Source organism: Drosophila willistoni, unplaced genomic scaffold (genome assembly GCF_018902025.1).
Source record: "Drosophila willistoni isolate 14030-0811.24 unplaced genomic scaffold, UCI_dwil_1.1 Seg531, whole genome shotgun sequence".
In the NCBI taxonomy this organism is placed as follows: Eukaryota; Metazoa; Arthropoda; class Insecta; order Diptera; family Drosophilidae; genus Drosophila; species Drosophila willistoni.
In genome coordinates, this window is record NW_025814459.1 from 4,327,942 (window position 1) to 4,341,670 (window position 13,729).

The 13,729-nt window shown below is 37.7% G+C and overlaps 1 protein-coding gene across 1 annotated transcript in view; it reads left to right on the forward strand.

The window, feature by feature from the left end:
• Positions 1-6,317, forward strand: part of LOC124461534 (probable G-protein coupled receptor Mth-like 11) — a 54,722-nt gene extending 48,405 nt beyond the window's left edge. Inside the window, exons 3-4 of the mRNA XM_047013040.1 lie at positions 6,047-6,125; positions 6,218-6,317. Of these exons, the coding sequence (XP_046868996.1) occupies positions 6,047-6,125; positions 6,218-6,317 (179 nt within the window). The remainder of the gene's footprint in view (positions 1-6,046; positions 6,126-6,217) is intronic.
• Positions 6,318-13,729: the final 7,412 nt, after the last annotated feature.

Below are 13,729 nucleotides of genomic sequence, written 5' to 3' on the forward strand. Positions count from 1 at the left end.
AATAAAATTATTAGAAAGAATTTCATTATCTAGAACAGAGGAGTTAAGCCAAGTTTCAGAGAAAGCTAATATGTCAGCTGAAAAGGTTTGGCTATCACAGAAAAGGTTCGACAGCTTGGTAAGAAGTCCTCTTACATTTTGATAATGATTGCAAAGACTAGACGTTATTAGTTTTTTGAAGCAGAAGATAAAGTAGGAAGGTGGACAGGCAACGGACGAGAGCGCTTATTGGGCGCAAACTCGTGTACAACTAGGCCCTCTGGCCAAAAATTAGGGTCAACCATAGCTGAGAAGTACTCATTTGGTACTGTAATTTTAAAAGAGGAGATTTCGCGAGGCCTAGAAAACTTAAACTTTTGAATTAAAACCTTAGCAGGGCAAATATTACCAATGTAAGCTGCCACAGACGACTCAGAAGTATCTGGAGCAAGCCTAGAAATAAATAATTGTTTGCGATGGGGCACTACAGTTAGTGGAGGAGGAGGAGCATTGGGATCCGCAAGTGATTGAGAGCCGGCATGATCCTGTGATTGATCAGAGTTCCCGTGAGGGATAGATTGAGGTAAACCAGGGCTTGTAATGGGTACTTCAATCTGAAAAGAAGAGCATAAAGAGGGACAAGAAGATGGTGTAGGCGAAAGTAAAATCGGAGAAGAAGTAATAGAGAGAGCTGGCGACTGCTTACGAGGCAACTCAAGGGTACATATCTTGTGCAATTTCTCAGAAGGTGGAACAAATTTGAATTGCGACAATAATTGAACGCTAGAGTCACACTCGTTTGACAGCTGTTTGGCCAGTTTGTTTAAAGAAAGAAACCTTAAACGAAGATCCCTATACATACGGCTAAAATCAAGCTGCTGGCTGGCACAAGATGGGCAAGTCCATCGCATTAAGCCAAGCTCAGGCTTAGACACAGACAAACCAGAAAATTTGTCGTAGTCGCGGCCATTGAGGCCAGCACATTTTAAGTGAATAAGATTATCGCAGAGCCAACAAGATATTGCTCTATACTGATCATCAAAACGATCAGAATGTTTGCAATTAGGTAGACAACAAGCCATTGAAAAGCCGAAAGAAAGGCAAAAAAATTATATATATATAAGAATATATAGAAAAATTAAATTCACAGCACAAAGATAATTATTGATAAAAAATCAATAATTACAAATAAAACAAAGAGACAGCTAGAGTGCACAGCACAACAGAGAGTGCAAGAACAGTTATAAGCCGAGCTTTGAGAGGCGGCCTTACAAAAGTGATTACGCGGGAGAGAAGCTAAGCACAAGCACAAAGCAGAGAGAACAACAAAGCCACTAGCACTGATGGTATGATGGGGGCGATGAGGGGAGCAACTGCAGAAGCAATGACGAAAGAGAAAAAAAAAAAGAAAAAAAAAAATAAGTAATTGCACCAAACACTAATCACGAAAAAGAAAAAACTGTTTAAACTGATTAATTTTGCGAATTATGGAAATAAAACACAAGGGAGTCAAGCGAACAACACCAGCGGAAGTGTAAACAAATTAAGCACAATTAAAAATTGAGAAAAAACAATAAATATTAATAAAAACTCAGGAGCTATGCAAAAACACGACCGTCACGTCAGAGAGCAGAAAGCTTTTTGATGCCATCTCGGTACAGTCTTTACCTTCTTGCGGCGAAATTTCTATTAATTGGCATACTCGTTGCAAAGCGTTTGCGCCCAGCTCTTTCGAGATGCAGTCGATGTGTTCCAGCCTCTTGTTGGAGTCGTAAGGTAAACCCTTGAATTTTCCTAGTTCGCGCTTCACGAAATTATCACTAACAAATTTTTTATATATGGCGAAATGAACGTCTCGCAATTCTTGCGACTTCAACGCCTCCAATTTCTTTTCTACCACTTTTGGCCAACTCTACATTTTGTTAACTATTGTGGACTGTATTATGCGCGTTAATGATCCGGCTCGAAGGACCAATTTTATGTTGTGGAATTGGCCGTGTTTTATGGTTTAGTTTTTATTTTTATAGAGCTTTTTTATTTAGGCACGTTTTTCTTCGCCATCGTTTTATTAAGAGTCTAACCATCCCTTTCTTTGAACAAAAAGATAAATTGACTTATATACTAGATTCAAGAATAGAAATGGTATTTTCGGTAACTAGCTTAAATACAAATAAATGATATTTTCTGCGACAGGCATATTGGGAAAAAGGAAATGTACCACTGTGGTGAACTTTCTTTCTGCAATCAAGCAGTGCATTCGCGGGTCATTTAAAGTCGGCCTTACATTGTTTTTTTTTTTTTGTTTTTTTTTTCGAGCTACAAGTTTTAATCAAGGCACCTCAACAATAACGCACGGCACGAATCGCGTGGACAAATACACAATAGAAAAAAACAGACAAACAAATAATACCATAGCTATCTATGAACTAAAAACGACAGGATAGATGTTTTAAGTTTATTAATAAAAGGCTCTGTACATATTACAGGGAATAAAAGGTTGTAATCAGAGCAAAGGACCCTAAAAGGTTATTGCATGGCATAGTTAGAAGAACAACTACTAAGGGTTAAAGGTATAATAGGATGCTACTTCCTCTACATGCTGTTGAACGGATTCAAGTTTAGTCTGGTGCGACTCATATTGAGGTGACCAAATGCAAGATCCATACTCTAAAATAGGACGGACAAGCGAAGTAAAAAGAACTTTAGTTGTATAGGGGTCATCAAATTCTTTTGACCATCTTTTAATGAAACCCAGGACACTCATGGCCTTTGCGACCGTGGTGGAAATATGGCTGTTAAAATTTAACTTATGGTCCATAAGAACGCCCAAATCATTCATATTATTTAGACGTTCTAAAGGACTATTGTTTAGAAAATAAGTGTTAAGATTTAGTAGATTAAACTGGCACCAGGATTGAAAGTTTTTAAGATCAGCTTGTAGCCGACTAAATGAATCTGTATCTTTATAAATAAAAAAAAAAGATGGAAGATCGTTTATGAATAATGTGAAAAGCAGAAGGCCAAGATGACTACCTTGAGGTACACCAGAAGTCACAGGAATGGAATTGGAAAAAGAAGACTTAAAAAGTACCTTCTGTTTTCTATTTGTTAAATATTCTCGAACCCAAGAAAGGAAAAGAGATGGAAACCCAATGTTGTTTAGAAGTAAGTTTAGAAAGTAATATAGTATGATTAACAGAATCAAAGGCTTTGCTGAAGTCAGTGTATATGACATCAGTTTGTGTAGCATTTTTGAATCCCTTGATAATTATAGAGGTAAATTCTAAAAGGTTAGTGATTGTAGATCTACGTTTCACAAACCCATGATGACCATCTGGCCCCGGAGAATAAACTGGTTTAAATAGTTTAAGTTCGCTAAGAATAGAACTTTCATCAATCATTGGATTGAAAATGCAATTCGACTTTTTTAAATGATAAGAATACGGACTTGCTCGATATTCCGTTGAGGAATAAGCTGTTTTGAAAAAACTCGCAAACATATCGGCAATTTCCTGATCAGTGCTTGCTTTCTTATTTTGAAAGGACAAAAGAGAAGGGTGCACAGAGGTCTTACGTTTAGAATTAACAAATTTATAAAATTGTATAGGGTCAGACGAAAACTGAAGCTTACACCGCTGAAGATAATTCATATAGCATTGTATATTAAGCATCATGAATTTTGAACGAGCGACTTTATACAGAGCGTAATCTGATGAACGACGTGTTTTTTGAAACTTCTTATAATATCGTGTCTTCACATTTTTCAAATTGGATAGCTCACAAGAGAAGCAGGGAGGTTTGTTAAGCCGCTCCAGCCTACCAAGAGGCACACAAATATCAAAGAGTGAATTCAGAGTCTCATAAAAGAAGCGAACAGCTCAGTTCATATCTCTACAATTGTAAAGATAGGACTAATTGGTAGTAGTAATGTTTTCACTGAGGCTGGCAAAGTCAGTCTTACGAAAGCACCTAGTAAGAGGTAACTTATTTGAACCAAGTAATGGTGATAGCGAGGGCAGATCAATTTTTAAATTTAATGTAGAATGAAATTGGTTTTCGGTTAGAGCAAACGGTTCGATCCTAGAAACATCGCAATTAGCAGAATCCAATACAAAAATAAGATCTAACGATTTTCCATTAGAATTTAAGACAGGATTGACTTGGGATGAAGATAAGCCTAGAAGGCCACCAATAAAAGCATGAGACATAGAGGGCAGCAACGTGGTAGATTCATCTGTTGGTGACCATGCTAAAGCAGGTAAATTAAAATCACCTAAAACTATGAGCATGGATTGACTGGAAACTAAAGAGGAGACACCCTTAATTGTCTCTAAATGATTTAAATAGACCACAATGTCTGACAATGGTCGAGGTCGAGGAACAAGTAATGAAAGCATTAAAAGATTTAAAATTTAGTTTAACACCGACAAACTCAATCTCCAGGGTATTAGAAAATTGAATTATTTCAGATGATAAAGCAGCATCAACAGCTATCAGAACGCCACCGCCTACGCAAGAAATCCGGTCACGTCTGAATATAGAAAAGTTTGTGGAAAGAAGCTATGCATTATTACATTCGGCATCTGCTGGATTTTGTGCTAGCCGATGAATCTAATAATGGATATCCTCAATTTGCATCCACAATGGATATCCTCAATTTGCATCCGCAATTTGTCGACTACAGATTTGTAATTAATTTTTTCTTCAGGCACTATTTGACGCTCTTTGCTTGGGCACCAGTGGTTAGATCACGACTCGCACTTCCTCTCTTTAGCGATCTTGCCTCTCTAGTTTTATCTTTGCAAATGGTTCTTCCAATTCTCCACTGTATTAATTACAGCCGCCTTTACCTTGCTGAAATAGTCCGTTATAAAATAGTCAACTTCTCTTGGCACGAGTTTAAGTTTGTTAAATATGATGGCTTCGTTCTCCTGGCGATAGAATACTTTTTGGCATTCAGAATGAAAGCCTTAATCGCCTCTCCTCGTTTAGTCTGCTGTTTATAAAACTCTTTCATATTTTATATTTATTTTGCTTTTTTTACGGCATTCATTTTTGGAAACTTTATAGTGTGTGTACACCATTTTCTTTGCGTAGTCTTGCTCACTCTTCTCTTGATTTCGCGCCCCTTACTCCAAAATTTTCTATATTACCGTTTCAAATAATGGTAACTCAGTCTCGATACAAACAACAAAATTTATTTTTATTTATATAATTATTTACTCAGAGCAAGCAGTGAATATTGGTTGGAGGTTAACACAGAACAGAACAGGTCGCGGCTACGTTACACTCATTGATCATGTTCATTGCAACATGTTGTTAAACATTGCATTCGGGTACACAAAGTAAACAAACCAATATTATACAAGGTGGCGCAAAAGAAATCACCCTATTGGAAGATGCTCTCATTTTTGCAAATGGCCGCCAATGTCAAATCTGTTTTGACATTTGTGGACTAGACAGATACAGAATACAAGTGAATAAGCCATGGAGCGATACACTTCCCAAGAACGCGGAATAATTGTGAAGGACGCGTATTCGGGTCGCTTAATTTCGCGTTTCGGCGATTTGCACTGGCCCGCCAGATCGTTCGATTTAACGGTCCCGGACTTCTTTTTATGGGATTTTTTGAAGTCCCGTATTTACATCAACAAGCCTGAGACCTTGGAAGCCCTCAAGGAAAATATCCGACACGAATGCGAGAATTTATCGTCCAAACCGCTCGCCGAAGGGATGGAAAATGCCAAAACGAGCCCGTATGGAAATCAATTGTGACGGCGTCCATTTGTTCGATATCATCTTCTCGACTTAACACAATTAATTCTAAAGGTATAAATAAACATAATCAAAAAACAGAATCGAAGTTTTTCATTTAGAAAAAAAATAAGAGCCAAACAACATCGGCCTGGACACGGCCCCACTGTATACGATCTAATGGCTAAACGTCCATGTCTTCGGGTCTTTGCAAACACCTACACTAGGTTATCATCTACCTTTTTAACATTTTTTTAGGTCCATCTTTTTTAACTGAAAATTTTATTGTCTTAACGGAAATTTTCTCTTTAAGGTTTCTTCGTATATTTCTGTCTAATGGCTGCATTTTCATGGATGAACATAACATGTTTTGATATATGGCATACATTTGGGTAAGAAAACTATTAAAATTACTGTACAAAATTTTAAGATAACGAAAAACTTCAACTTGGTTTATTTCTTATGACATATTTTTATCGATAAGTGCACAGTGCAGAACACACTCACACGCATTTCGATGTAAAATGACCAGTTTTTTAAGTGTGGGAATGGTCTGGCAATCCTATTTAGCCAGCCCTATCTAAGTCAGCTGATTGAAGAAAAGAAAGACAATCTGGCAACTTATCCTAATGTTAAATAAAATACCAATGAAACTATAACCGGGACTGTGTTTATTCATCAATCAATACCTTAGTCCGACACATTTTGGGGACTCAAGCTAAATAAAGTAAGTAAGACTCGCCGACTGAGGTATACCCCACACCAAAAAAAAAAAATTTCAAATTTATTAAACAAATGCATTCTCACATATTTTTTACATGCATATCTTAGTATCTCGCTCACTCAAAAATACGAGCACCTTAGCGCCCCCACCAGCCTACGGCCAACTCCGGCCTTGTGGAAAAATGTTTATATGCATAAATCGACTGTTTTTTGTCCGATTTTGATCAAATTTGTTATTTTGCTTGTTATTAGTGTCAAATTTAAGTGTGCCAAATTTGATTGCATAAGGTATAAAAATACGGGAGCTAATCGAGTTTTTTCAAATTACGGGGGCGAAAGGAGAAATAAACGAGATTTTTTTAAATTGCTGGTGCGGAAAGGGGCGTGTCAAAAATTTGAAATAAACTTGATCACTTTACATACTACACGAGTCTACATACCAAATTTGGTGGCTCTATGTCTTTTAGTCTCCGAGATCTAGGTGTTCATACGGACAGACGGACGGACAAACGGACATGGCTAGATCGACTCGTCTGTTGATCCTGATCAAGAATATATATACTTTATGGGATCGGAGAAGCTTCCTTCTGCCTGTTACATACATTTTAGCGACTTTAATATAGCATTTCACCATATGGGTGTATTGTATAAAAAGAGTTAAAAGAAGTAGCCCCCACATTTTGGGGGCTCAACGTAAAAAAAGATTTAAAAGTGTAAAAGAAGTAGCACACACATTTTGAGGCTCTACATGAAGACTATAAGTGAAAATGGGATAGCACACATAGCTTGTCAACTCAAGCTAAAAAACGTATAGCGGTGTTTCATAAAAGTGTAAAGTTGGAGAAAAAGTGCGACGGATTTAAAATAAATATTCCTTAACCTAAGAGTGTGTGACGCTAAAGTTTAATAAAAATAGTGGAAAATGCTGAATGTTGAGTAAAAGACGTATCAGTAAAAAAAATAAATTTCACAATTTCTGGGAAATTGCATCACCCAAAAAGAAGACGCCGCATTTTTACGGCGTCGGTTACACATTCACACACAACATAAACGTAAAGTAAAACGAAACGAAACGAAAAATGGCACAGTTAAATGAGGATGACGGGTGTATAAGGAAGCGAAAAAACTCAGGGACTAAGGCAACGCACGCCTAAACAAACGCACACAAAACACTACTGCGCCCGTACTGACTAGGGAGCTCCGAATGTCCTTCATTTTGAGCAAATAATAAAACTCCTCCAAGCCCAGATGGAACAGATGACCCTAATAATGCAAACAATCATGACATCATTGTGCAAGTAGGGCTAAAAATAATTTTCTGGAATGCAAACGGCCTATGTAAAAGCATATGTCGACCTGTACCTCAAGAGGAACAATGTCGATATCATGTTACTTTCGGAAACTCACCTCACAGATCAGTTAATCTTGCACATCAACGGATATGATCTAAGGTGGTAATCACCCCAGTGGCAACGACAGAGGTGGTTCTGACCACTCCGTCACCCATGGCTGTAAGCGTCATCCTTCAGCAATATCGCTTCCTGTTATGTCCCTCCAAGACATTCAGTAGACACATAGATGTTTCTTCAAGCCTAAGCAGCTTCGGATCAAGGTTTCTGGCTGGCGGAGACTGCAATGCCAAGCATACAATGAAACGCACCATCAGACTACTCAGGAAGAACTCCAACATAGACTCCTTTAAAACTATGCTTGATGAGCTCACTGAGCCCGACGCCTGCATCAACACTGGAGTGGACATTGACGAAGCTGTGGAGAAGCTATCGCGAGACATCTGCGAGGCCGCTTATGCATGCACATCGCCATTTAGAGTCAGTCAACCCCATTCACGACAAAGGGACAGGTTTGCCCGGTCCGACGAAATCACAAACGCCCTGCGAGTGAAGAGACGCCTGCTACGCAGAAAGGGGCCTTTTGGCATTTTAGATTGCAAAAATCATAGCTTCTAAACCGATAAGAGTGCTGTGTGTTTGTGGTGCTGTAATATTCAAAGTTAAAGTCAGAAAATATTTCCAAGCATGTTTTTCCTTTAAAAATGGACCAAAACCCGGTTTTTTTCAAAATACGGAATTTATCATTACTTTAAGCGACTATGTAACATTTTTCAATGTTTTATTTCAATTTTCTAACATAATTACAAAAAGGAGAAAATAAAAAATGTTTACATTTTTTAATTTAATTTCGAAAATTTGCTATTGATGGCTGATTTTTTTCAAAAAATTTTCAATATTTACATCAAAATCTAATAAACTCAACATTTTGGGACTATAGTTGCAATTTTCCAAATCCTTTCGTGATCGCACGTGTCTCAGTGATGCAATAAGTGGGTCCGAAGAGACTGCCAGCATGTTAAAAAGGTCTTCATTTTGTCTAACACGAGAAGTTTTTAATGTATTAGTGTATCTGAACCTTTTGTAGTCCTTGTTTTTATATTCCTGTGCTTCTTTGGATAGCTCGCGTATTGGTAAACACTGAAATTCTATTAAATCCTTTACGTGAGCCAAAATCCTATATACCGTTAAAAGTTGAGCAGTTTTTAAGGTATATTCGACAAATTTTTCACCATCGACCATTTCCTTGCAATTTACAACATTGAATAACAGCCAACCTCTTAATAATCTCTTGACTAACACATGTTATTAAAGATGTCATCTCATCATTTCCAAAAAATCTCCTTGAAGTATTTCCACTATTCGTGTTTCCGTATCCGTGCTTTGGGCAGTCAACTTTCAGTCCTAGCTTCCGAGAGAATTCAGCTTCTATAATCTCCTTCCTACTCCGAATATCGTCACGAGGTGTATTATCCGTTTTTATTTGTCCTGGCCGAGGAAGTGTGTAAGCTAGCTTCAGAATAAAATCCATACACTTTATTCTGCAATGCAACGGAGATATTCCATATTCGTAGCAGTTCTCCTCATTCTTTTAGGGTTTTTTTTTGCAAATTGGACACATCAACGTTTGGGAGGTGTTTTTTAATTTCGCTTAAGACTTTTTCATCAAATATGAAAATGTTTTTCCAATCTTGGTGTAAATAATTTGTATTAATTAGGTAAAAAACTTAATATTTACATCCAATTTGGTAAACAGAAATAAAAGCTACAACGAGGACCAATTTTTCATCAACTTAAATAACATTTACCTGCCTTGTCAGTTTTTCCAAAGCAGGTAATTAGTAATCTAACATTGTAGAAAGGCATATAAATATATGAACACTTAGTATTTACAAAACAGCATTACGCAATGTTATCATTTAAATACAAAGAAGCTACGGGCCAATATGCATGCGCTCTTTTTCTTCCTTATACCTTGCAGCGCATTTTTTAAGCGAGGTTACCTTAGTTTAATGGCTTTTGCATCGGTGTCGCAGGGATCCGCATATTGGGACAATAAACATCTGATAGGTAAATATTTCACCTACCTAGTGTATGTAGTCCGGTTGTGATACTAGTTGATCCTTGTTAGTTGTATTCCACCAAAGTTAAAAAACGCCTATATTTAGTGTATTTTTTAAACGTTTTTAGCTCAATAACGATTTAGATAATTATCAATATTTATGAAACATGCTATTAATAATGAACATACTTTTCAGATAAACCCAAAAAATCTAAGATCGAATGTTGAAATCGCCAATATTCAGTTTTAAAGTTCAGATTTTTTGAAAAAATTATCATTTATTTCCATTTACTAAAAATGTATCAACTTTGGGGGCCTCTAGCACCCATGAATCTCAACCGATTTCAAAAATTTGTTGGATTCATAATCTCTGAAGTATTCCCTATCGATTGTATTATCGATCGCGATGCAACGCTATCCGAGCAGAGCTCTACTATGAAGGCATCGACGCAGTCACCATCAAGTGTTTACCGCCGTCAGTGATCCAGCTACTTGCCAACTTGTTCAGCAGGATCTTTGATCTCTGCCACTTTCCCACCCAATGGAAGTGCGCAGAGATTATAATGATTCCGAAACCAGGAAAACCGGAGTATGACCTCGCCTCGTACCGTCCAATCAGTCTGCTGGCAATACTCTCCAAGGTATTCGAAAGAATATTTTTGGCCAGAGTACTGCCTCTACTGGGCGAAGGTATTATGGTGCCTGAACACCAATTTGGCTTCCGACGACATCATGGCACACCAGAACAATGTCACCGTAATGTTGGGAAGGTACTTGGCTCCTTCGAAGACAAAACTCTACACATCCGCTTAGACATTAGGCAGGCTTTCGATCGTGTCTGGCACGACGGGCTTCTGCACAAGCTTAAGGTGTTACTACCTGCTCCTCACTTAATCGTTCTGAAGTGCTACTTTAAAGACGGACGCTTCTACGTCAGGTAAGAGAGCTCCGCTTCCGGAATTAGGTGTATCAATGCGGGCGTTCCACAGGGCAATGTGCTGGGTCCCATCCTATACACCTTGTACACCGGAGATATGCCAATGGTACAAGACGATCAGCTTCTAATTGCATATTCATATGCAGACGATACTGCGTTTCTCGCCTCTGCTTCGGATCCATCGGTGGCCTCGAGTCTCATCCAGGAACGATTCAATCTTCTGCAACCATGGTTGATCAGATGGAACATCTACTTAAATCGCTATTGAACAAGAAGCGTTCAAAAAATAAACTAAATATTGGCGTTTTTTAATCTTTGGTGGGACAGAACTTACAGGGATCAACTACTATCAATACTACATACACTAGGTAAGTGAAATATTTACCTATTAGATGTATATGGTCTCAATACTACTAACTAAGGCAACCTTGCCCAAAAATGCGCCGCAGGTAAGGAAGAAGATGAGCGCATGCGTATTGGCCTGTAGCTTCTTTGTATTTAAATGATAACATTGCGTAATGCTGTTTTGTAAATATTACCTGTTTATATATGCCTTTCTACAATGTTAGATTGTCAATTACCTACTTTAAAAAACTGACAAGTCAGGTAAATGTTAATTAGGTTGATGAAAAATTGGTGTTAGTTGTAGGTTGGTCCTTTTCATTTCCGTTTCCCTTATTGGATGTAAATATTAGGTTTTTTGACCTAATTAGTTCCTTTGCGCCTAAGAAGTGAAAGTTTTGAACATGGAAGAAATCTTCGACCGTCATCGACCCACTTTTGACGGCCTTTGGTATTCAAATATGCAGAGAAGTGCTCGGAATTAACAAATCAACTGTTGGCGACATAAAAAATCAAATAAGCCAACTGAAACCTGCTGTTTTTCAATCCAAGAGTGGAAAAACTTTTACGGTTAAGTTTGATTTTTTTTTTGACAATGATTGATGGAAAAGTGTTAAACGAAATTACAAACATTTCCTCAACGTTGAGGTGTCCAATTTGCAAAAAAACTCAAAAAGAATTTTACGACTTAGAGTCGTAATAATAGTGTATGGATTTTATTTCAGAAAAAATATAATAAAAAAATTTGGTAGCTTCGTTCGTCCTAGCATTGCGTGCTTCGATTTAGTCAGCTTTATAAAGTAGATCGTCGACGTACATATCCTCAGCTAATACAGCAGATCCAATTGAAAACAACTCCTTATACTTCTCTGATAAGAACTGTAAGGACCTGATTGCGAGACATGGAACGCACGACACGAAGAACGAATAGGTTCTTGCAGTGACTTTCTCCACAAGTTTTGTTGGAAACTTCTCTCCTCAGGTGCGACAAGAAATTGTATGTACATTTTTGTTATATCAGCTGTAACGGCATGGCGATACAAACGAAACGAGAGTAATGTTAGGATCAGATCTTGTTGAATAGTAGATCCAACAATGAGTATATCATTTAATGATATTTTTGATGATGGGTTAGACGAATCGTAAAATACTACTCGAAGTTTAATTGATGAGCTCTGAGGTCTAAATACACAATGTTGAGGAATAACGTAATGATTTCCCGAGTGCAAATTGTCTAACGAAGCTACCTCCATGTGATTCAACTTAAGATATTCATCTAAGAATTAGATGTACATTTCCTTTAATTGGTGTTGAGATGATCGCCGTCTTTCGAGTTTAAGAAAACGTCTTTTTGCACAGGACAACGAGTGTCCAAGTTATTCAGGCGATTCCTTGAACGGCAACCGAACCTGTATGCGCCCTGAATCAAGGAATTATGTGTGCACCTGAAAGTGAGTTTCACATGCTTGTTCTTCGAAATATCGAAATATCTTTATTTTGAATTCCATGTATTTCATCCATTTTTCAAAACCTTTCTAATAATATGTTGAGGTTTTACTGTTGCGTTAAATTACAAGTGTAGTGTTGAGTTGATTGAGGTTCAGCAATCTTACCCCCGACGATCCTTCCCAATGCAGTTTCTGGGCTTATAAAAGAATGGGTTGGCTAACTCAATTTCTTTGGGAATGGGCCAATTTGACACATCTAGTCTCTTTTCAGGCTGAGGTAGAGATTTAAATTTAGTCACGATAAACTTAATGTTCCACTCATCTGGAGATATTCTTGTACGAATTTTGGTAGATACGGAATGTTTCCAGCAATCTCATAATGATCGTAACGAAACGGAAGCTGAAGCCTTTTGGCTAATTCTTCAGTTATGAAGGTAAGCTCAGAGCACGAATTAAGTAACGCTCTTGCGAGCTGAAACCCGCCAAGTTTGTCTTGAATGAGAACTATTGCTGTTGAAAGTAATCCGCGCCGAGCTTCACGAGTCAACATCGATGTTGCAAATGTTTTACTTTCGTCATGTGTATTATGAATGATTTGTTGAGATCGATGATGAATAGAAGGTCCATCTAGTTGATAATTCCCCTGGACGTTTGAATCCTTAATCATGTTTCTGTGATGTAAACCTCCACAATGTCGACATCTATTTAATAAAGGACACTTTGAGGCTGGATGACTCTTATTAAGGCAATTTAAACAAAGTGACGCTGTCTTAACAATTTTTAATCGCTTAATAAAAGGTAGCGAAATAAAAACTGGACAGAATGCTAACCTATGCTCAGTTGACGGACATTGAATGCATCTGCTGTGGGCTGCAACAAATACTTTCAAAGTACTATAAATTTTGTCTCTGACGGGTCTTTCCTCATGTCGGTTTCGCAGATACCCTTCTAAATACTGACAGTGTCGACTGAGAACTTGATAACAGTCGGCCAAGTCTGGCAATTTATCGTATTCTTGAACCCGATCGTATGCTTGTTTGGATTCAAGATCAATTTTTGACATAACAATGTGAATAAGTACTGCGTTTAATACATCAGCTTCAGACCCAAGAGACAATAATGATCCGCGTAGATC